This window comes from Megachile rotundata, chromosome 6, assembly GCF_050947335.1.
Source record: "Megachile rotundata isolate GNS110a chromosome 6, iyMegRotu1, whole genome shotgun sequence".
Taxonomy (NCBI): Eukaryota; Metazoa; Arthropoda; class Insecta; order Hymenoptera; family Megachilidae; genus Megachile; species Megachile rotundata.
Genome location: NC_134988.1, coordinates 13,227,050 through 13,248,962, shown reverse-complemented (window position 1 = coordinate 13,248,962; position 21,913 = coordinate 13,227,050). Strand labels below are relative to the sequence as shown.

The following is a 21,913-nucleotide window of genomic DNA, read 5'->3' as shown; positions in this document are numbered from 1 at the left end:
AACAATTAAGTAAAATTTAAAATATTTAGTATATAGGAAGTGACATATGATTTTTCTATATTCTTATATAGAAAGTAAGTTGATTGATCTTCTTATCTGAAAAAGGCTGCTTCATCGTAATCCTATAGCTAGAAGTAGTTCAATGTTTTCCACTATGAAATGTTTAATTTTAAACATTAACAATAATATAGTAATATTATTTTTATGTGAGAATAAAGAAATCCATAAGATACTGATATATTTACATTCCTCACTCTTAGTTGTTAAGTTTTCTTTAAATATTTAGATGCAGATTATATGCCATGTTATGTATGCCATGTTCGTGTAAATTATATATCAGTTTCAATATAAAATTATTAAGCAACAGTAACTGCATTTTACAATGAACGAATTATCATCGACATATTGTTTTATAATTCATACCTGTCATACTTGTTTTATTACAACTTCAATATGACATGAAGTTATTCTGAAGGTCCATCTATTAAAGGAAAAATAAAAAAATAAGATAATTATTTTCTCGTCTTTTTCTTACGTATTTGAATTTCTTTTTCTTACCGTTCTTTTCTCGCATATGTTCTAAATTCAAATGTTCGTTCAACGAGAGATCGTATTCTATCTGCGCAACACGGCTAACTTCAGCAGGCTCCTCACTAATGCTTCCTCTTTCATTTGTCATATATATGGCGGTCAAATTATGTGAATAACCAGAAAGGGTAATAGTGTAGAACAAGATTAGAGTTAGTAAATTTGGTAACCATAAAATTTCAAAAGTCTCAAACTTGTAAAAGTACAATTTTCCAAATTCCTAAAATTTTGACATTTCCAGAGTGGTCATATCAGTGCAGAAGAATGCATAAAATAAAGGATCACCAAGTACGTACAAATGATGTCAAAAGCGCATGTGCATTGAACTTGGTTGCCAAGTGTTTTTTAACCAATCAGAGGTAAGGTGCGTAAAACGAACGAAAATCCGTCGAATGGTAAATATGATCTCCCGTCGAAAACGGAGTATGCGAGTAAAAGGTGATTGGTGTTTTTTCTCTCTCAAGTTCTATTCTCAGCTACAGGAGTGCGCTCGTGAGCATTCTTGTGCCCCTCACACGGCAAGTTGTGCGCTTTGTGTACCAGTGGAGCTGCTGTCGCGGTCCGGAATGAGTGGTTGTTCCAAGTGCATTTCTTTCGAATTTGTGGCATCGCGTCTCGACCTATTTTTCACAGACATTAGTGGATGTTTCGTGTAAAAGTGTGAAAAATGATAATAACTAAATGCAATAAGTGTGGCTTATTCGGATAAAAGGTAAATTAGCTCGTGCAAGAAGTGAAGGGCCGTGATTTTGAGATAGAGGATGGCTTCTTTCTACTCGAACGACTACCATACTAGCTGCTACTGGTTGCCACGAGATCGTTTCGTACGGATCTTTTTTTTTAAATAAATTACCCAGGCTTTCTCAGTGACTAGCAGTATTTTCGAAATCAGGTTAAAAAGTTAGAGATCTAGTTGTTGTTTCCGTTGTGAAAGTATTGGTTGTGCTCGAACGTAACATCTACATTTCCAAATTTTCGAAATTCACGAATTTCAAGATTTCTGATATTTCATACCAGGTTCTCTCATTTTCAAATTGATTCTCAAATTTTTCAATTAAAATTGCCAAATTTTTATAACTTCAAGTTTCTAAATTTTCAAAACATCGAACTTCAAAATTTCAAAATGTCAAGGTACACAATCTGTGTTTGAAAGTACACACATATATGTGTGCATCTGTGTTCATTATTAATTATCAAACATCTAATTATTTTACACAATATTTGTATTAGGAAATGAGTGACAATCGATAATCAACATACGTTATAAAATTGCGAAAAGAATGCTTCATAGAAACACTGCTTTTAACACTCCTCTGTCTTCGATATCATAAAGGATATTTCAAATATTATTTTTCATAATAGAAACAGAATTCAATTTCGTAAACTAATATTCGTGTTATTTGCCTTTTTTATTTGAAACGCTCTAAATACTAGAAATGGTTTGTTTACCACAATTATTAGCTATAAATAAATAAGAATAGAGTCGAGAAAAACGTGACACGCCTGCACGCGCCAGATTTAAAAGGTGTTCGAAATTTTTATCGATAGTGGCGACTTTCGACTCAAAGTTGTCATACCGCCGAATCATGTGAATCGATGTGTAGAGACGTAGAAACACACAAACACGAGAAGTACCGTTTCTCAAAACGGTCGGTCGCGAGAGCGACGATAATTTGCAACGTAAACGTTGGCATACAGTTAGTTTCAGGTCAGTTACGAGTTTCATCGTCGATGTCCATCGCTGTGAAAATACATATTAAATTGTATCGTGGAAAATTTACCAAAGCGTCAATGCTATCGAGGTCGATTCGATTCTCGCTCTGTTAACGCGAACGAGAAGAAAATGAGAACCGATCAGATTCGTTAGCTTTTGGTATACAAATTATATCGACCATCGCATTGTTATGTTTTCTGTTTACATAGGAATAGAAATCTGACGTACACTCGCGTGCAACGGAAGCTTTGTGTAGATAACAGAAGACATACATCATTTATGTTTAGTAAACGGATATGTAAATGACAGCTTCTCAAATTTCCTAAAGATCAAATTTCTAAATATTCAATCTTCAAATTCTTAATTCTCACATTGTCAAATCCTAAAAAATCAGGTATGTGGTTTCTTTCTTCTACATCGTCATTTTTCTTGGGAAAGTCTACTGTGCTATTGTACGCATGCGTTAACACAAAATTTGCGCGGCAAAATTTTTTCAGTTAAGTAGCTCCTGTACAAAGGTAACAAGTGTTTGTGTTTAATCGACAGGGAAAAGGAACGTCGTAGGGAAAGAAGATATAGCGTACGTTATACAAATATATAAATCCCTAAATTATTAATACTTCTCGAGTGTTATAAAATGGTAGCAATCTTTTTTTCAACACCGCCATTTTCCCCTGGGAGGTCTACCATGTTTCGTACTATGGTACACAAGTGGTACACAGAAGAAAAATAAAGCAGTCAGCGTTTACTTTTATTGCCCTATGAATGACGGAACTGAAACGTTTCTTTTTAGTGAATAAAAGACCAGTAGCAAGAAAACTTCGGATTAAAAATGCACAACGGAAACGCATCGACATAAAATACATAAGAGCATACTCGAGGGAGAAAAAGGAAAATCGCGTCTGACGCGTCGCAAAGAGATAAAAGCATAGCAGTCGCGCTTTGATATTCATGACGGGGATCAATAATGAAAGAGAATATATATTTCTGTTGTAGCGCAAATGAAGAACAAACGGGGAAAAAGGAACAGTGGTAACCGAAGCAAGAAGATAGAAAAGATGTCCATGAAACGAAAATAAGGACAGAAGGAAGAGGGGATTTTATATCCTTACCGCTGGATAAGGTCAGAGGGGGCGGGAGGGAGGGAGGGAGGGAACTGGAGAGATTAACAGATCACGATACAAAGGCGGTTTCGCGAAGAATAATGCGACGAACGAACTTGAAACCAGAAGAGACGAAAGAATCGCGTTAAACTGCAACCAGACAAAAAGCATTTCAACCGGAACGAATGAACAGAAAGATACGTAGTAAAAGAGTACTCGATCGAAACAGAGGAAAGAGAAAGCCGTACCGCGAAAAGGCAGAGCAGCAGCGGGAGGGAAGCGGTTGGAAGAAAGGAAGAGGCGAAACCGAAGAAGACAAAGCGGGAAAGCAACGATTTTCGGATAAGCTAAACGGCAAGGAAGCAAAAAAACAGAGGAGGCGCGTTACATCCTGGAGTCCGATGTTCAGAGTCGTACGATGGCCGGGGCTCTATCCGAGAATGCCCCGAGGCCTGTCAGCGTCGTCGCGGTAGATGGTGCAACCGTTGATACCACTAGGAGCAACCAACTCAACGGACCACAGGTATCGTTACACGCAGGGCTGGATTACCAATTAGGTTAAATAAGCAGGTGCTCAGGATATTAAAACAGGGGACCATCTTATGGAAACTTCTCCCTTCTATTACTAAAATTATTATAAGCTATATCTCTCAAAGTCATAAAGTTTAAAAATTCCATACTTCAACAGCTCTGAAATTATGAAATTTTTAAGCAACAAAACCTTGAGATATTTTAAGTGAAAAAATTTTAAAGTCTTAAATCTAAAAAATTCTGAAGTCAAACTTACAAATTCACACTTACAAAGTCCCAAAGTTCCAAACATGGAAAATCTTTAAGTCTCAAAATTTTTAAAATCAAAAGTTATAAAGTTCCACTTTAAAAACTGAACTGTTATATTATTGTCCACACGTTCAGCACTGACTTATAGTATTAATTTATAGCACTAATTTCAAATGTTTAGGGCCTTCATATGTCTCCGGCACTGGCACCTTGCACCTCACAGAATGGTTAGATGATATTAAAAATGTTAAGTCTTGTTTTTCAATGATGTAATAGTGGTAGATATTACTCGTTTGCACGTTGGGTTACCACTGTGGTAACCCACACTTGTAAACCATTAACATATACACACATATATGTGTACATAGATTTATTTGTTCTTTTGGAAACCGCTACCGTGCTTTCACGAGTAACTGTGGACAAATCCTTTTGGGCGGTAATGCATGCAAATGAAATTGTGCGGTTAAATGGGAATTATGTAAGGAGCACGATAACGCGGCGACGTGCGCTTATATATAGCGCATTACTCCTGAAACCTCCCAATCCAGGAAATCGAAATCGAAAGAATAATTACAGTTAGGAGTACGGTTATAGCTGCGGCTACCTGTTACGGTTTTCAATATGACGTAAACATGCGGTTTCGTAAGCAATTGATTAATTCGTTTCATTGAACAGTTCTTTCATTTGTTTATATTTCTAAACTTCTCCACTTTCATTTTTCAAGGTTTCAACGAAGTCGAAGCTTCAAGGTCCTATATTAACAAAATTTCACATTTCCAAACTTGCAAAGATTTTAAAATTTCGAGGTCTTGAAACTGTGCGATGCAGTACTTTGAAAATCTCTAGTTTTGCAAGGATAAATAATTAGGTATACCTTGATTAGCCGAAAGGAACGGGTAAGGTTTTTAAACCGCGTTCCTGCACGTCCGGCGTGCGGCGTGGAATACTTGATGAGGATCTACCGTATAGTTTTGGGAGAAATTACGTTTTGGCCATCGCGGTTTTTTTGCAATTCCTTGGGCAATGTCCGGAGGTTTATTTGTTCGACATGGTTCGTGACTTTCTTTTACCACTTCTTTGCATCCTTGATACTACAGTAAATCTATTAATAGAATTTTAATGTCAGTGGTCTTAAATCACTTGATAAAGTTTAAATTAAACCTACGTATGGTCATATTATGTTTTTATTTGTACATTAATACTTCCACTGATTCGAAGTACGTAACATACAGGTACACAAGAAGTTGAATCATTCCTTTTTCTACCTTGGAAAGCGATTTTCCTCGAAATTAACGAGACAGCTAACGAGATCGTTAATTTCCGTGAAATTTTTCAGGAAACACGAGAGAATGGCCGCTCTTTCACTTCGACGGAGGCGCAAACAGAGTTGCCGATTCAGAATGGTCCAGAGGCGGTCGAGGATATGGACGTTCGAGGTGCACGTAGAAGGGAGAGACGGATGCGGAGACACCCTCGAGCCTTGAGATCATGTTCGATGCCACCAACTTATCCTGGAGCATCGCCAGGATGTCAGGCTAGCTCTACAGCACCCGGAGTACCGTTGGTTGCTCCTCCTAGGGGATTTTTACATCCTCCACCGCCTCATTTGGGTCTCAGGGGTCTTAGTCTTGGCCTACCGTTTCCGGTCTCTACCAGCGTCTCTGCTTTCGGCAGGTGAATACGTCCGCTTCGATTAATCGGACAGTGAAAATAAATGAGGCTGTAAAACTTCTGAGAATTATTTCTTGTTCATCAAACTTTATATAAAATATATAAACACATTTATATTAATTATATAAACAATATTGGTAAAATAAAATATGCATGTAAAAACTTGTTTCTTGCAGGACAGCTTCTCTGACTGAATATAATAAACTGCTGAAAGTAATAGTACGTTTTTAAATTACCGAGGAAAAGAAATACTTGGAGAAGATAAATAGATAAAAGTTTCTCGCTGACTCATTCAGTCTGATCTAGGAAACTAGTTCACTGACATTGGCTTTCATATGAACATCTTTTTTATAAAAACAAGTGATATTTCATAAAATAGCACTTACAGCCTTTCTTATTTTCACTCTTCGGTTGTACCTGTGATTATAAACCTTAATAACATTCATTACTACTTCGTCGCAACAGCTGGGATATTAAAATGGTAGTTGTTCAAGTTCATACAGATTACTCAACAAATTGTATAGTAGACATGATTCGTACTTCAAGAGTATATTGTAAGAGTATATGAAGAGTATAATTCTTCAGAAAGTATACTGAGTATATTGTAAAACATTGTGTTCTTTAAAAAAACATACTGCCCTTCGTCATATACTCTTGCAGATATGCAACAAGACACCATACAAGTCTTGCATTTTATCAAACATAATTTTATTCAAATTTCATTCAAGCACAAAAGTGCAAGTACTCTGAAGTAAATAACTTAATCCATAGTCATGCAGGCAGAGTTGACCGATGAGAAATAGTTTAGGTTCCGATAACGTGGCGTGAAACGAGACGATATTTGGGAAAGAAAAGTGTTTCTGGTAATAACCGTGTTGTTAACTGACTGTATTCTGTGGCCATAGTTGACCGTAAGTCGAGCGTAATACTGGATAAGCGTGTTCGAGCGACGCCAACTTACCGGGAGTACGTGTCAGTGGGTCATTCCAACGGTTAGCCGTTGTGTTGCAGGGACGCAGTGCCGAAGCAGTGTTGCGGCCTTAGTTCCCCTCCTGTACGTTGGTCCATACTGGGTGTCGGCGTAGTGGGTCTTGTTTGTGCGGGTGCTGGTGCTCTGCTGGGGGCTCTCAGGGCGTCCGGTCGCGATCACATTGCTGTGGCGCTTCTTATGATCGGTGAGAACATTTTTCTCCTCACTTTGTTCTTCATATTTCATCATATATAGGGTGGCTCAGTAACAGGTCCTTACTATGAGAAGTGACATGAAAGATACACACTGAACAGCATATTATTAGGAAGATGAAGCGCTACAAGTACCTTTTGTTGCAATATGTATACTTAGAGGAGCTTAAGTTCAAGATGCAGCTATGTGAAAGGTCGCTGTAATACACTGTTGAATTTTATTGCGCCTGAGAGTAACATTTCTAGTAGTTTACTGTGATGTTACCTTGCTTCAATTTGTAATCCTTAACTTGTGATTCAGAGATGTAATATACATAATGTACTTTATGTTCTTTAACGTTGTTTTGTCATTTTTATATGAACATATATCATTATGCAATTCTGAGTAAAGAAAATATAGGTTTAATCTGGTTCTGTTGTATAGTATCTCAGAGTTAAGAAAGGCATATAAAATTAATTTACAAATTATTGGAAGAAGTAGTGTATCATAATAAGGACATCTTAGGTAGATTCTCCATACTGCAACAAATGGAATATCCTTTCTTTTCGAGATGTTAAAGACCTGGATGACAGAATCGAAAAGAAACGTTAAAGGGACGAGGGGTATTGATGCAAGAAAGAAGTTATGAAATAGGGAACAGCAGCAGCAATGAGAAACGGCAAGAAGTTCGTTGGACGGCCAGATTGGTCGATCATGGCACTACGAAAAGAGGGGGACTGTGTTTGCAACGGTTACTTTCTAAACGTGGGCATGTAACCTGCGACCCGCATAGAATGCCTCTCACAATAGGAGAATGCTCTAACCTACAGGTACTGACGTCGTACGCCTACGCGTGAAAAGATCGCAAGATCCGGAGAGCAGAAAATTTGGAATTTTAGAGCCATTGACCTAGGCTAGTAATTAGGTCCCTTCACATATGTACAGTTACGTATTTATGAAACTTTTGCTGTTTCACATTGGATGCTGAATATTTTGTATCAACTTCATTGATTAGTTATTTTTGTGTAAAGGTCAGTTGTACCCATTGTAAAAGAAACCATTTTACACCCATTTGAGAAGAAACTTCATATAAAATGATATATTGAAAATTGACATTTATATGATTTGACAACAAAATTGCGTACCTAGATTTCTCACCGTGAAAGCGTTGAATCAATTTCACACGGTTCTGTCACATTATCGAAATGTTCACTTTCTTTGATTCTGTCACAGAGAATGGATGTAGTCGATAAATCATATTTTGAAATTTCGAATTACATCATTGTTTATACTACTTTATGTTACTCATAAATTTTATCGTAGCTGCAGTTGAATCGCGCATTAAAAACATGAACGATATGCAGGATTGAATTAATTAGATATGCTGAGTGAGTCAGTACTCAGTAGATTCAAGGACTAACATTATAACTTGATACACATTGATTGTGTTGAAGTGCGTTTTAAAGAAAATGTGTAGTATCTTAAGAAACTCAGATGCAGCGTGATCTTTTGTATCTTTTTTGAAATGGGTGGCCTTGAGATATTCCATCACTTTATGTTAATATTATAGCTGATGAAAAGACAAGTTCAATGAGCATACTTTAGGTTGACCATGAACTTAAACTGTGACAAAAGATTTAGTCTTCAAATATCCTAGAAAAATAAAATCTGTCGAAAAGTATTAGATATAATAACAAAGCTTTACTTTTAAGAAATGTGATTTATAATATAATGTTTCTTTCTATAATTATCTTTGGTTATACATTGTAATGAATGTAATTAAATTTTTGAGCAGTAATGTAATCAGTAAAATCAGAAACTGTAATAACTATTCTAGGCTATTAAATATTCACTCATAAAATTAATCTGATCAGATACATGTCTCGTATCGCGTGTATTACGCCATATTCTTTGAAAAGCATTTAAATAATTCCACACCGGATCTACGCATTTAAATAGTGATTTGTTATTAATGTAATATATATTCTGTATAAAAAAAAGAGGTAAAAGAAAGGAAAGGGAAAAAGGAAATGAATAATTACGCAAATTGCTCCCTCGCGACACGCTTCGCATCCTAGTGAAAAGTTCTAGTCCATTATAATGAAGTAATGAAAGTAAAATAAAATTTAAAATGCAAATAGAAGGATCGAGTACGAGGTAAAGAATAAGTCGAGCGAGGCAAAAGAAGATTGTCGGGTTCGGTTAAGAAATTACGAAGATTAAAGCGAAAAGAGTGGAAAGATGTGGGAAAAGGAGGGAGGGATGAGAGGGAAGCGAGGATGGGTGTGGTGTATCGCGAAAGCTAGTTCGTTTCCTTGAAGGATGTTTTCTTAGCTCTCACTATTCTCACATACTGGAGTTCGTGAGAACCAGCGACAATGCTTAATAACGATTCCGTCATCTGTGCTTTAGCCGCCTGCCGCTGCATTTCACTTGGCTTTTCACTCGTTTATGTCGTTTCCAGCGCGAGTAACTGGAACATTCGATTTTCATTGCCTTTTCTGTACAAGATTTATTCTTGGAATAACCGATCAAATCAGTACTACAGAAACGAACATTTTTCTAATTATTATTCAATCTTAATTACATTTTGTCTTGTACAAACTTTTTATTATTTTTTAAAAAGAAACACAGAAGGATATTTCAAATTTATTTTGCAATTACAATTTAATTAAACAAGCTCTTGTATTTTTAAGTTTAGTAATAATTTCCATATATTTCTTTTTAATTATCCAATCTAAATTTTATGCTTTAAATTTTGTGATATAAGGTTACAGAAAAAGAGTATTTAATTTTTGAAAGGAGTTCACATTCTGACAAAACGTGTTGTGTTACAGGTATAGGAGTGGTTCTGGTAACTGTGAGCGCTGTAGCGTGGCGAGTGACCAGTCGAGAAAATTGCGGCAGTTTCTTTGGTTTCACAGGGATCTCGAGCAGGATTCCACCGGCGAGGCCAATTCATCCTTACGCTGCCATGATTTATCCGGAATTTCAATTTAGAACACCGCCACCTAGTTATCAGGTGACATTTCAGAAATGCAGAAATTACTGTCCATAACCCATATTTCTTTATGCTATGAAAGTTAAAAAGTACACCTTAAAACCAGAGTAAAAACTTTTAAAAAATTTTTTGTATCAAATTTTTCACTCTTTCCAGTGATAAATTCTAAGTTGTTTACTTTCAATATAACAGTCGAAAGTTACGTAAAGTTTATATAATATATCCTTGAATATTTGATTTGTTTTTTCTGTAGACTTAATGTATTCTAGTATATTATAAATTGAGAAATTATTAATGTTATTCTCTGAACTTTTCCAGGCAAGCATGCAAGAGTACAGATTGCGACTGTTACTTTTGGACCGCTTGCAGCCGACATCATCGCCTCCGCCAACGTACAGATCCAACGCCGGAAGTATCGTCACTCCCGGCACGACCAGAGAAAGCAGACCACCAAGTTACTGTGGCCGATCGTATGCCACGACGCATGCCAATGTTGCACCTTCGAAGAAAGATGCAAATTTGGTCAGAATCGTTCAGACCGAATCGGAGCCGGTGATTTTGAACGGTGATCAAACACCGCCTGTTGCTGCCGTTGAAGTACTCGCGCATCTCTGATTTTTTCCAATCATTTTCTTTCTATCGATGCGGAGACGCTTATCAGTCGATCGACAAGGTAACGTTTTATTTGATGATTTCGCGAGAAGAATCATCTGTCTGTAGTGCAATATAGTTGTATCGTTATGTCGTCGAACAATAGCTTCAGTTTATTTTTAACTCCGTAGATTTTCATGAATAATAACAATCGTTAGAAGTTATCTCCGATGGTTCTTTGAACACGTTTGGAAACGATGAATAAAAGTGCTTTACGGCTGATGTTGAAGTCGTGCCATTTGCAGTCGCTGGAAAGTTAGCGCTGTTTGCGATGGATGGAATATCATACAGAACCGTGATAACTGTGGTCATGGTTTAAATTAATGGATCCGTGATTGTATAATTGACAGGGGTATCGAATGTCTTGACCATTTGTTTCTTTTCTCCAACGGTCAGTATTGTCTGTCACCCTTTTATCTGCTTTCGTTTTATGGTCGTAGAAAAAGAGTGAAAGAACGACGCTAATGGGAAGAAACATGGTCGCGATTATTAACGTTTTATCGTAAAAAAACTATTTTCGCAGTTAGTGATGAAATTAGATGATATTGAGGGTTTTAAAATTAATGAAAGTTTCATTAAGTAGGTACATTCGAGAGCAAAGTTAGAATTCCTTTGGATAGGAATGAATGTAGAATGACACATCACAAATGTGTAAATTTAAAAATTTTTTAATATTCGAATTTGAAAATTTAAAAATTTACTTGAAGAATTTTCACATTGCTTATTCTGCGATTTTTCTCTATGGAAAGCTACATTTGCTTCCTGGTGTACCGTAGAAACTTCAGATTGCGAAACCATGTTACCTTATAACACGCGTATTTTGCATAAAGTTGTATCTAAAAAATAATGTCGTTGTCACGTTCATTCGTTTAAGGATTAACTTATTCTGTACAAGAGAGGCCAACTTTTCGGGGCATCGCTTTGTAAATATCAATGTTGAAATTTTAAACTTGTAATTTGTATTATAAAATAGTATGTTACAAAAGGGTGCGCGATGTGGAACGTGTTGACTATGTGTACATCATGCTGGTAGAAACTTTTAAGGTCTTCCTGTTGTTACAATTACTCATACCTAACTTCGAGAAACAGAAAGGTTACAAACGCCACAAATTTACATCACTGTACAATGATTGTAATATTTTGGAAATTATTTTTTAAAGTAAAAAAATTGCAACGTGTTATAAAATGGTTTTGCAATAATTATAAATTTTATTATGATTCGTCGACGCTGGTACTAATAGCAACAAAACCATTTTGATTATTATATATTTTTTTTTAATTAGACCGTGAGATTATTTTTTCGTTGAAAGCTGCATTAACTTGTTTTATTACATCGCCACAAAAGATGGTACTTTAGTGAATAAATAAATAATGCAGCTTTAAAATAACGATGCTGTCGTAAGCTTTAACGCCATACAGTAATATTTACTGCTCGCTTTATTATTACGACTTGCGACGACCACAATTTTATCGTCGAGAGTCGATAAAAAAACGAGAATCTCGTGTGTTGCGTACAATATATACATATTTTTGTAACTATTATTTGATGGTTAAAAACCCGAGTTACGCGCATTATTGTACTGTCGGTTTTTATATACAGTAATAAAATTTCTGTTTTACAACTTTACGGTACTTCAAAGTACTACGGAAAATTTTTGTAAATTTTTACAAATTTAAAAAATTTCGTTCGTCGATTAACATCGAAATATTTATTAACTACCTAATAGTTTTGTCATTTCTTTCTTCATTAGTATTAAGCAATCGTGATAAAAAATTTGAACTGCAAAATACTCAACGAATGACTTTAATATACTTCAAGTTTATACCTATAAGTATAAACTTCATTTTGATATCTTTTTATACAGTCATTTTTATTCTAAAGTTTCTTGTATTTACTGCTTTTTTTAATTATGATTTATCGAAAACACCTTTAAGGTAATTTGCATCACTCTGTGATTACTTCGTTATTGTTAAATTGGTGTAGGTAAATAACAGATACATATTTTATGCATTTTTAACACGTTACCAAGGGTAATAGAAGTTTCTCCATTTTTTAAATTTAACAGTTATGCGAATATACAATTAAAAAAATTAATAACACAAGATGAAAACAGAACCAACAATAAGAATTAGCTGCAACTATTGCGGAGCGATAATAGTTACTGCCTAACGACAAAATATAAATTGATGTGTATTTTTAGGCATCGATAAATTACATTCCATTCAGTACAAAGCGGACATAGAATTATTGTTTCTTTTAGTAATTGTACAATGTTAGATGCCTATATGTGTATTTTAATGATTGTATTTTGTCGAATGCTGTATATACAATACCGACAGAATTAACGATAGGTAGAGTTGTAAGAGTGGTAATTAATACAAGGGCGACAAATTTCGAAAGGCGGCCTTAACCAAACTCGCAATGATTCGTGATATGAGAATAGATCAACTATAAGTCATCGATCGAATGAGTATATTGTTCCTTCATATTATTGTAGAACAATTTGTATATATACGAGAACAAATATATTTATCTGACTTATTTGACCTTCCTCGTGATTCTATACTTCCATATTTTAACGATGAACATTATTTTCATTTAAAATTAAAAAATAAGGACTAGATACTTTTATATCTATTAACATGAAATTACGATCTATAACAAGGTAAATAATGTCTGTTAAATATAATTAAATATTTGTTTAAATTTATGTTATCGTTAGATTGTCTCCTTATAAAATATTATAAAACAATGTAAAAAATTGTTAATAACTGAAAAGCAATTTATTTCTATCACAATAATTTAAAACCGTATCATATTTAAAATAATATTCAATGATCGAAGTAGTGAACTCTATTACAACTGCAAATTGTTTAATAATTTAATAAAAACTCGATAATGAGTTCAAATATTGTTTTTATAATATGCACGGTTTATATTTCTAATACAAATGTCCGGATATTACTCAAAAACATCCTGGACAAATTCTTTTAGTGCATCCTGCGCATAAAGGTTTTTTACATATTTCACAGTAGGTACCAGTTTTCCTATCACTTCCACGTGGACACGATTGACACCTTCTTCGTTTTCCTATCCAGTCAACAGGTTCATCTCGTGCTTCGTTACGCGGATTACAAACACCTGTTAATTTCACGATTGTATGTCTTAATTCGCGAGGTAGTTCCTTCTCTAAGCTTCTCCTTTTAAGTTCAGATTGGATTAAAGATTTGCCTAAGGATATAATAAAATCGCGTCTAGTGATCGATTCCGAATTTTCTTTGTTGGTTTGAAGTATGTAAGCATTGAACGCTGCAATGTCCATGATCGCGAAAAATATCACCATTGGCCACCACTTTGTACTTTGCACAGTGGAATATTTTGATATGTCCTGCTCCAATTTATCAACCGTATCTTTTGTCATGTTGTAAAAATGAAGTATTTCAGGTTTTCCACTTTCGTTATCGATGCTTTGCGTATGGTGCATGGTGGAGAGTAAGATTACCGACTTATTTTTTCTAGGAGTATAGGAAACAAGAGTGGTTTGTTCATTGAATCCAAACACAGATGACCCAATAACTTTTTTCTTTTGTGGAAGAAACTGTGGGGGAATCTGCTTCTTATCTTTTTTCATTGTTCCCACATATGTAATACCCCTATTTTTCAGTTCATCTGCTAGCTCTATGGATGAAAACCAATTATTTCCTGTTATGTTTCTATTTGTTTTTTCTACTGGATGTACAAGTTTCAGAGCATGTTGCATAGGCACAGAGAAATTCTTCTTTCTTTTTAAAACATCCTGCTTTCCTGTATATACATGGGCATTTATTAAATAATGCGTTTTTGCATCTGCTAAAACCATCATTCTAATACCATATTTGTTTAGCTTGGATGGTAAGTACATTTTAAATGGGCATTTGCCTTCGAATGCAATCAACATTTCATCGATTGTTAGGTACTCACTAGAACTATAATTTGTTTGACAATTAAGAATAAATTGTTCAAATAGTTCAGATATAGCAGCAAACTTATTTGTCCTTTTTCGTTCTTCTCGCGTTTTCTTATCATCGAATCTAAGGCAAGAAAGTAAAAATATCAACCGTTTTAAAGTCATTGTCGCTGGAAATATATCCCTTCCAGTACCATCGTTTGCATATAAATCTTCTAAACTTTCGTGTATAGTTTTGAAAACACCTGCTAAATATAAAAGTCCCAGGACTGCTCTTATCTCTTGATAATTAGTTTCACTCAAGAAAGAGGCTTCATTCGGGCATAAATATTTACCCTTTCTTCTGTTTATTTCTTGATTGGTATATTTCACAATAACATAAAGTATTTCATCCGTAAAGAGGCAACGCCAGGCAAGTTCTGGATTAAGAACAGTATGTTCTTTAGCAGGTCCACAAATTTCAGGCGAATAACTAATAGTATTATGTTTCAGAGTACATTCATCTTTAATGGGTTTATTATTCCACTTGTGTTTATTTTTACTAGACATAAACAGTGTGTCATTATCATTATCAATACTTTCTTCATCCGAACTAGCACTTTGTTCACTGTTAGTGTCATATTCACTTTCAATAGCAAATTCTTGGTCAACTTCGGTTTCATCTTCATCATCGCTTGATTCATACAAGATTTCAACAATTGGTTCTATGTTTAATTCTTCAAACATTTTACCTATAAACAAATTGAGACAATATCAGTGTAAGGTATGAAAATAATGGTAATAATTTAAATATATAGTCATTAATAATAAATCTAAACTTACTGAATATATGACAGTACTAAAACAAAAGGAAATATTAATATTATCTAAGAATACAATATATTGTATATTGTCAAAAAGTCATAACATGCACAGCTCTTGTTTAATAGCTGATATTATTAACAAATTTTCTAACTTGTAAGATTAAGCTGGGTCATTTTGACCCCACCCTACCATTTGAGTTGAAGTAAATCATTGGTGACCATGTATTATTAAAAAATATCCCTAGAATAATTGATTTACAAAAGAACTGCGGCACTTCAATATCGCACTCACGTCATGGAATAAAAATTCGCGATATAAAATAATATCACATATCACAAGTATATCGATGAGTTGCATTTAAATCATAACAAAATGTAAGATATCACTGTAGCAGGAATCAACGAAATAACACACGAGCAATGCAGAAATGATCAAACGATAACGTCATTATATTTAAATATATACAAAATATTACACCTAAAAGTGTCAACAAATTGTAAAAATTAACAATGATTTCATATAAACTCTCGAATGGTAAAGTCACTAAATTGTATAACATGTGAAGAGACTCGGGGAACTAGCGCCACGTGTAGAGCTAATTCATAAACTTTTGGCATTTGTTTTTCTAATGAGAATTGTAATTAGAAATCTGAGCGTAATTAAGATTTCTCTTTGGGGTGGGTCAGGTCTCTGACTCTTGGGAATTTAGGAATTGGAAAATTTGGGATTTTAGAAATTTAGAGATTGGGTGTTTGAAGACTTAGAAATTTGGAGCTATGAAAATTAAAAAATTTGAGAATGTAAGAAGTTGAAGATTTTTTTTTTAAATTTGAAAATATAGAAATTTCAGAATGAGAGATAATTCTACTTTGATCTTCAATTATGCTAATAAGAAATATACAAATACTGACTGTTACTATAATTAAATATTAAAAAACATACACTTTGTATCACAACATAACGAGTATTTTAATATATTTTAAAATCATAAAAAATGAGACGATCGATCAGAAAAATGTCGGTAATAAAATACAGTTGATTAGAATCACTATAAAATTCAAAATTTCCAGTAACATGTTTAAAATCAAGCAATTCGAACCACAGGAAATTTCTCCAAAATTATGAACAGAAGTTTCCTTAGATTTTTAATTGATCAGTATGATTACATAAACGTTACTGATATTTGAGGCTATAGTGATCGAAGTGGTTTTTCCAATTTGACATTTTCCTACGATATGAACGCTTTCGCGGATAATCCATTTTTCTTTATCGTGGATAATATGCCGCCTATATCTTCTGTGAACGCGTCAAAGAATGCAAGAAGGATCGTCGAATTATCGGATACCGGTTGTGACGCTAGGTTATCGGTATCTACTCTTCTGCGGAACGCTACTCGTTATTATTCTTCGGAATCTGCTAAGATGAGATCGAAAGAATATTGGAAACCGCGTTGCGAAAAGAAGTATACGAATATACCGCTGGGGGAGAGGTTACGAAGACGGTATGAGCAGGATGTGATGGATGCTGAGGAATCGTATCTTGGACCTGCGGAGGATGGAAGTCAGGTTGGTGGGAGTAGTTATTTAGAATTTTTAAGAAATGCCGTAGTTCTTAATTTATCATATTTCAAAATTTTTAAATTACCAAATTCTTACATTCCCGAATTCCCGGTCTTCCTAGTTTCCACATTCCCCAATTCCCATTTTCCCCAATTTCCACATTTCCCAATTCCCACTTTCCCCAATTCCCACATTCCCCAACTTCCACTCTTCCCAATTCCCACATTCTCAACTCCCACTCTTCCCAATTCCCACTCTCCCCAATTCCCACATTCCCCAACTCCCACTCTCCCCAATTCCCACATTCCCCAATTCCCACTCACCCCAATTCTCACATTCCTGAATTCCCACTCTCCCCAATTCCCACATCCCCCAATTCCCACTTCCCCCAATTCCCACTCTCCCCAATTCCCACATTCCCCAACTCCCACTCTTCCCAATTCCCACTCACCCCAATTCTCACATTCCCGAATTCCCTCTTTCCCCAATTCCCACACTCCCCAATTCCCACATTCCCCAATTTCCACCCTCCCTAGTTTCCACATTCCCCAATTCCCACATTTCCAAATTCCCACTCTCCCCAATTCCCACATTCCCCAACTCCCACATTCCCCAATTCCCACTCTCCCTAGTTTCCACATCCCTCAATTCCCACATTCTCAAATTCCCAAGCTTGTACATTTCAATATTCCCAAACTTGTAAGTTTCCAACTCCCATTTTGGTCCTACCTCATATCACCTATCAACATCATTAAACCCAGAACATATATCCCACTTCAAACAAAAGTTCCAGTCACCACCATGCAATATATACTTTATCTACAAACAATAATTCAACTTCAACTATTTTCACATGTCCAGAATTATTGGCAAGAATATTCCATGTACGACATCAACGAAGACGTTGAACACGGAAGAAAGTCAAGAATCGCATCTGAAAGAGTAGCTCCTAGGATCCCCGAGTACAATGGTCGCTACGACCACAGTGTACCGCAACGAGTTCCAAATCTACCCAGAAGCAATTCTCCATTTCAACCTCCCTTTCCTAAATCAAAAATCACCACAGGTCGTCTGCAAACCCCTCGTTTTAGTTACCTAGCTTCTGAATTGAGTTCTTATGATCGGGGAAGAAGAAGATCCATGGAACAAGATTATGCTGAAGAATTCAAGGAACTGCGACATCCGAGAAGCCATAGAGAACATTGGCAGAGAAACAACGAAGAAGTCTTTGACGAGATCGCGCATCAGAGTCACAATTTTTCGAAATATTCTAGAAGGCCATCTTCAGCGAAGTCGAGCGACGTAAATGAAACAAATGGAGATAATATTCGATCTGCACCGCGTTCACCCATCACCGATCGTCGGAAGAGGACTCAACCCATCTCTAAAACGCTTTACCAAAATGCGGAGAGCCAGTATGACATTCAAGCTTCTCAAGATCATGAAAGTTTGAAGAATAATGAAGGAGTGGGTTCTAGTCGATCCAGTGAGAAATTAAAACGTTTCGTGGATCGCGCAGTGGACAAAGACAGTCTGTCCGACATTTTGAAGTCTGAGCGTCTTCCTAAAATGGTGGCCGAGCGTCCGGTAGTCAAGGAGGAAGCGAGAAGCAGTTTCTGGGAGTTTATTTCGCTGGAAGACGACGATGACAAGAAAAAGGCGCAAGAGAAGAAATCTGTGTGGCCTATGAAGAAACGTCAGACACAAAATGCAAGTGTTACAGCAAAAATTAAGAAGAAAAGTGAACAGAAGAGTCCTGCTATTAAAACGATCGAGGAGGATGTAACAGAAAGGAATAATAATAAGAACTCTGACGAACAAACGAAGTTAAGCACAGATTTACCATCGAAAGAGGTTGAAAAGACAGGGATGAATTTTGTGGAGAAAACGGTAGCGTGTCTGAAAAGGAAGATCGAGAAACCGAGGGTTGAGGAAGCCTCGAACGATGTGGGTCAAAGTTGTACAGTAACGACGGAGAAGAAGATCAAGTCAGAAGGGTTCACTTATTCTAGACTGCCGATAAGAATTGGACGCCGTATGAAATTGAAAAATCCGATATCTACGAGGATGAGGAGTAATGCGGAGGGATGTATAGGTTCGAAGGAAGATTGTAAGGATGTAGGGGTAGAGCCTTCGGTTAGATCCAGGACTAAGCCGAAGGCGAAGTCGACTTTGTTGGATAATGTGGATGGGGATGCGGAAGCGGAGTATTCGAAATCCTTGGGAAATGTGCTGCAGGTTGCTGAAGTTAATAGTTACGAGCATAATGGGTACCGTTTAGTATATCTACTGGATATGTAGAGTAGTTTTTTTTTTCATTTTTATGCTTCTGAGTTCTTAAATATTTTATTTAGAATTTGTGAAGTTCTATATTTTTAATTTTTTAAATTTTGCAGTGTGAAATTTTCATAATTCCATATTTTCAATTTTCCAATTTTTCAATTTTCTTATTTTCCAAGTTCCAATTTTCTAATTTCCCGATTTTCCAATTTTCTAATCTTCCAGTTTTCCAATTTTCCAATTTTCTAATTTTCCAAGTTCCAATTTTCTAATTTTCCAGTTTTCCAGTTTTCCAGTTTTCCAGTTTTCCAGTTTTCCAATTTTCCAATTTTCCAATTTTCTAATTTTGCAAGTTCCAATTTTCCAATTTTCCAGTTTTCCAATTTTTCAATGTTTTAATGTTTCAATGTTTCAATGTTTCAATCTTTCAATCTTTCAATCTTTCAATCTTTCAATCTTTCAATCTTTCAATCTTTCAATTTTTCAATTTCTATACCTTGTCACTTTGTCATTTATCAATTTTTCCATTTTTCCACTTTTCCACTTCTCAATTTTTCAATTTTCTAATCTTCCAAGTCCACCATACTAAAATCAACTCATTATTCATAGTAATTTAGATGGAAATCAAAAAGGAGACGAGAATATGATGAAAAATAACGTACTCGATAAACCAATGTACCAACCTGATGAGAAGTTAACAAAAGAAGAAAAATTAGAAAGTACTACTAACAAAACACGAATTGGAAGTCCAAGACCATTAAACATGACCGGGGATCACAGAAAAAATGAAACCCTCAGTCCTCGAGGAAGGAAACTGACTCAAGGAAGTAGCCAGTCCAAAAGAATTGATATTACAAAAAATTGCTTAAAAGATAATTGCTTTCTACACGTGCACGACGAAGAAAATATAGTTTGTAACGGTTATTGTACTAAAGATTGCGGGAAATCACGTTGCTTTCAATCTAGAATACCTATAGCCATCAAATCTCGATTATAATTATTACGATGAAAATACTTAATTCAGTTGTAATTGTATTTGTAGAAAGAAAACGGGAAAAGAACGGAGAAGTGTAATTTTTATATAAAAATAAATGTTTCGACAACTGTAATTTATTATGTATTATCGAAATTTGATAAATTAGCAATTTGGTGTATAATTCTTTACTGTTGATTTAGAAAGTAATTAAAATACTCTACAAGTTATAAAAATAATCTTGTGAGTCATCAGTAACAAATATTGTTTATAATTGATATTTTGAAGTTGATAAAGTGATTCAGTAAAATAAAAGTATTTTATATTTTATGTTTTTGAATCCCATTTGAATTCGCGCGCAAACGAGTGGCGCCATCTCTCCGGCGAACGGGGTGAACTACACACTTTTGAAACTCTACTTTAATTAGTACCATTTTCTGCCGCTAGACGGCGACACAGGTCGTCTCGAGACGCCACCTAGCGGTAGAAACGGGAACTAATTAAAGTAGAGTTTCAAAAGTGTGTAGTTCACCCCGTTCGCCGGAGAGATGGCGCCACTTGTTCAATTTTCGAAAAACCTTAATTAACACTGATTTTATTGGATTAATTAACTTCATATGCATCAAATTACATTGGAATACAGAACCAATTAACTTAGGAACCAAACTATTATAAATTTTGAACCATTTTCAAGATAATCCTAATTACCCTAAGGGTTCCTGTATTGCGCGCCGCCATCTAGCGGTAGAAGACAGGAACTAATGAAAGTAGTGTCTCAAAAGTGTGTAGTTCACCCCGTTCGCCGGAGAGATGGCGCCACATGTTAAAAAAAAAATAATTCCTAATTTTCGTAATTAAAACGCTTAATTAATTAATATAACCATTATTGATGTTCCTTGTGGATTTCAAGAAAATTTTTAAGTCAGATCAAAGCGCAGAAATCATTTATTTTTTAGTACAACGTAATTATCTCTTTCGCTATATGCACCTTTTACTATTAGATGACGATAGCAGCACAATTTCAAATATTCTCATTGATATAAATTAATTACACAGAAATTCACACGAAATTTGCAACATATTTAATTATTTAGAATGAAATATTTTCTCCCGTTTTTTCATATAAAATAGTCGAAAGCTTTCGATTTCAATAGCATTGCAATTAATTTATATTTTCCCAAACACAAAAATAGCATAACATTTTATACATCATATTTACAACAGAGTGCAATAAAGCGTTAGACAGTCCTAAAAGAGTTTGAATACCTCACAAAGAAACATCCGTAGAACTTATAGTTCGTAGAAATTAATCAAATATTCATTCGCCGTTCTATTCAAAGAGGAAGTGGATGATTATTATGAAAGTAATAAAGCAGACGCGCGTTCGCGAGTAGAATAAGCCGAATTTCTAGATTTCATTTCGTCTCATCCACTGGCAAATAGAATGATTGGGTGTGCACGAGTTGAGAATATGAATCAGGATACGTTTCCATTATTTGCAAACTAGATGCATGTCTATCCGTTCGTGTTGCAGATCTTATACTAATTCCATACCCGAAATTAGAAGTCTACATTGTAGAATTTAATTATGACACTGAAATTTAGCATCTGGAGATTTTATAGTCTATTCGAAATTATTTCATGTTTAAAGACTTTCAAATTTTTATTTCTGAAGCCTTA

At 35.2% G+C, this 21,913-nt stretch overlaps 3 protein-coding genes and 1 long non-coding RNA gene across 12 annotated transcripts; 2 read left to right on the top strand and 2 right to left on the bottom strand.

The window, feature by feature from the left end:
• Positions 1-1,125: 1,125 nt before the first annotated feature.
• On the top strand, positions 1,126-13,212 carry LOC100880382 (uncharacterized). Of its 5 annotated transcripts, XM_076533036.1 has the most exons (8): positions 1,979-2,296; positions 2,512-2,696; positions 2,849-2,882; positions 3,299-3,928; positions 5,522-5,859; positions 6,868-7,031; positions 9,856-10,040; positions 10,338-13,212. In XM_076533036.1, the coding sequence occupies exons 4-8, from the start codon at positions 3,824-3,826 to the stop codon at positions 10,632-10,634; spliced, it is 1,089 nt and encodes a 362-aa protein (XP_076389151.1). In that variant the 5' UTR covers positions 1,979-2,296; positions 2,512-2,696; positions 2,849-2,882; positions 3,299-3,823; the 3' UTR covers positions 10,635-13,212. The 5 variants fall into 5 exon arrangements, 4 of the variants coding, with proteins under 4 accessions (XP_076389150.1, XP_076389151.1, XP_076389153.1 ...); XR_013038593.1 differs by lacking the exons at positions 1,979-2,296; positions 2,512-2,696; positions 2,849-2,882 and adding an exon at positions 1,126-1,300 and having other exon boundaries at positions 10,338-10,692; positions 10,802-13,212; XM_076533037.1 differs by lacking the exon at positions 1,979-2,296 and having other exon boundaries at positions 2,310-2,696.
• Positions 4,819-8,282, bottom strand: LOC143264693 (uncharacterized). 2 transcript variants are annotated; one of them, XR_013038607.1, is made up of 3 exons: positions 7,501-8,282; positions 6,818-7,419; positions 4,819-5,287 (listed from the first exon to the last, which is right to left on the bottom strand). It is a non-coding gene; the product is annotated as an uncharacterized LOC143264693 (long non-coding RNA). The 2 variants fall into 2 exon arrangements; XR_013038606.1 differs by having other exon boundaries at positions 6,818-7,104; positions 7,174-8,275.
• On the bottom strand, positions 11,923-15,943 carry LOC105662780 (piggyBac transposable element-derived protein 4). Of its 2 annotated transcripts, XM_012287832.2 has the most exons (3): positions 15,611-15,943; positions 15,440-15,455; positions 11,923-15,348 (listed from the first exon to the last, which is right to left on the bottom strand). In XM_012287832.2, exons 1-3 carry the CDS (start codon positions 15,611-15,613, stop codon positions 13,637-13,639), a joined length of 1,731 nt encoding a protein of 576 aa, XP_012143222.1. In that variant the 5' UTR covers positions 15,614-15,943; the 3' UTR covers positions 11,923-13,636. The 2 variants fall into 2 exon arrangements, with proteins under 2 accessions (XP_012143222.1, XP_012143221.1); XM_012287831.2 differs by lacking the exon at positions 15,440-15,455.
• Positions 15,944-16,135: 192 nt separating this feature from the next.
• Positions 16,136-20,369, top strand: LOC105662781 (uncharacterized). Of its 3 annotated transcripts, none has more exons than XM_076533027.1 (3): positions 16,136-16,986; positions 17,842-19,250; positions 19,870-20,369. In XM_076533027.1, the coding sequence occupies exons 1-3, from the start codon at positions 16,657-16,659 to the stop codon at positions 20,255-20,257; spliced, it is 2,127 nt and encodes a 708-aa protein (XP_076389142.1). In that variant the 5' UTR covers positions 16,136-16,656; the 3' UTR covers positions 20,258-20,369. The 3 variants fall into 3 exon arrangements, with proteins under 3 accessions (XP_076389142.1, XP_076389143.1, XP_076389144.1); XM_076533028.1 differs by having other exon boundaries at positions 17,842-19,234; positions 19,870-20,013; XM_076533029.1 differs by having other exon boundaries at positions 17,842-19,218; positions 19,870-20,007.
• Positions 20,370-21,913: the final 1,544 nt, after the last annotated feature.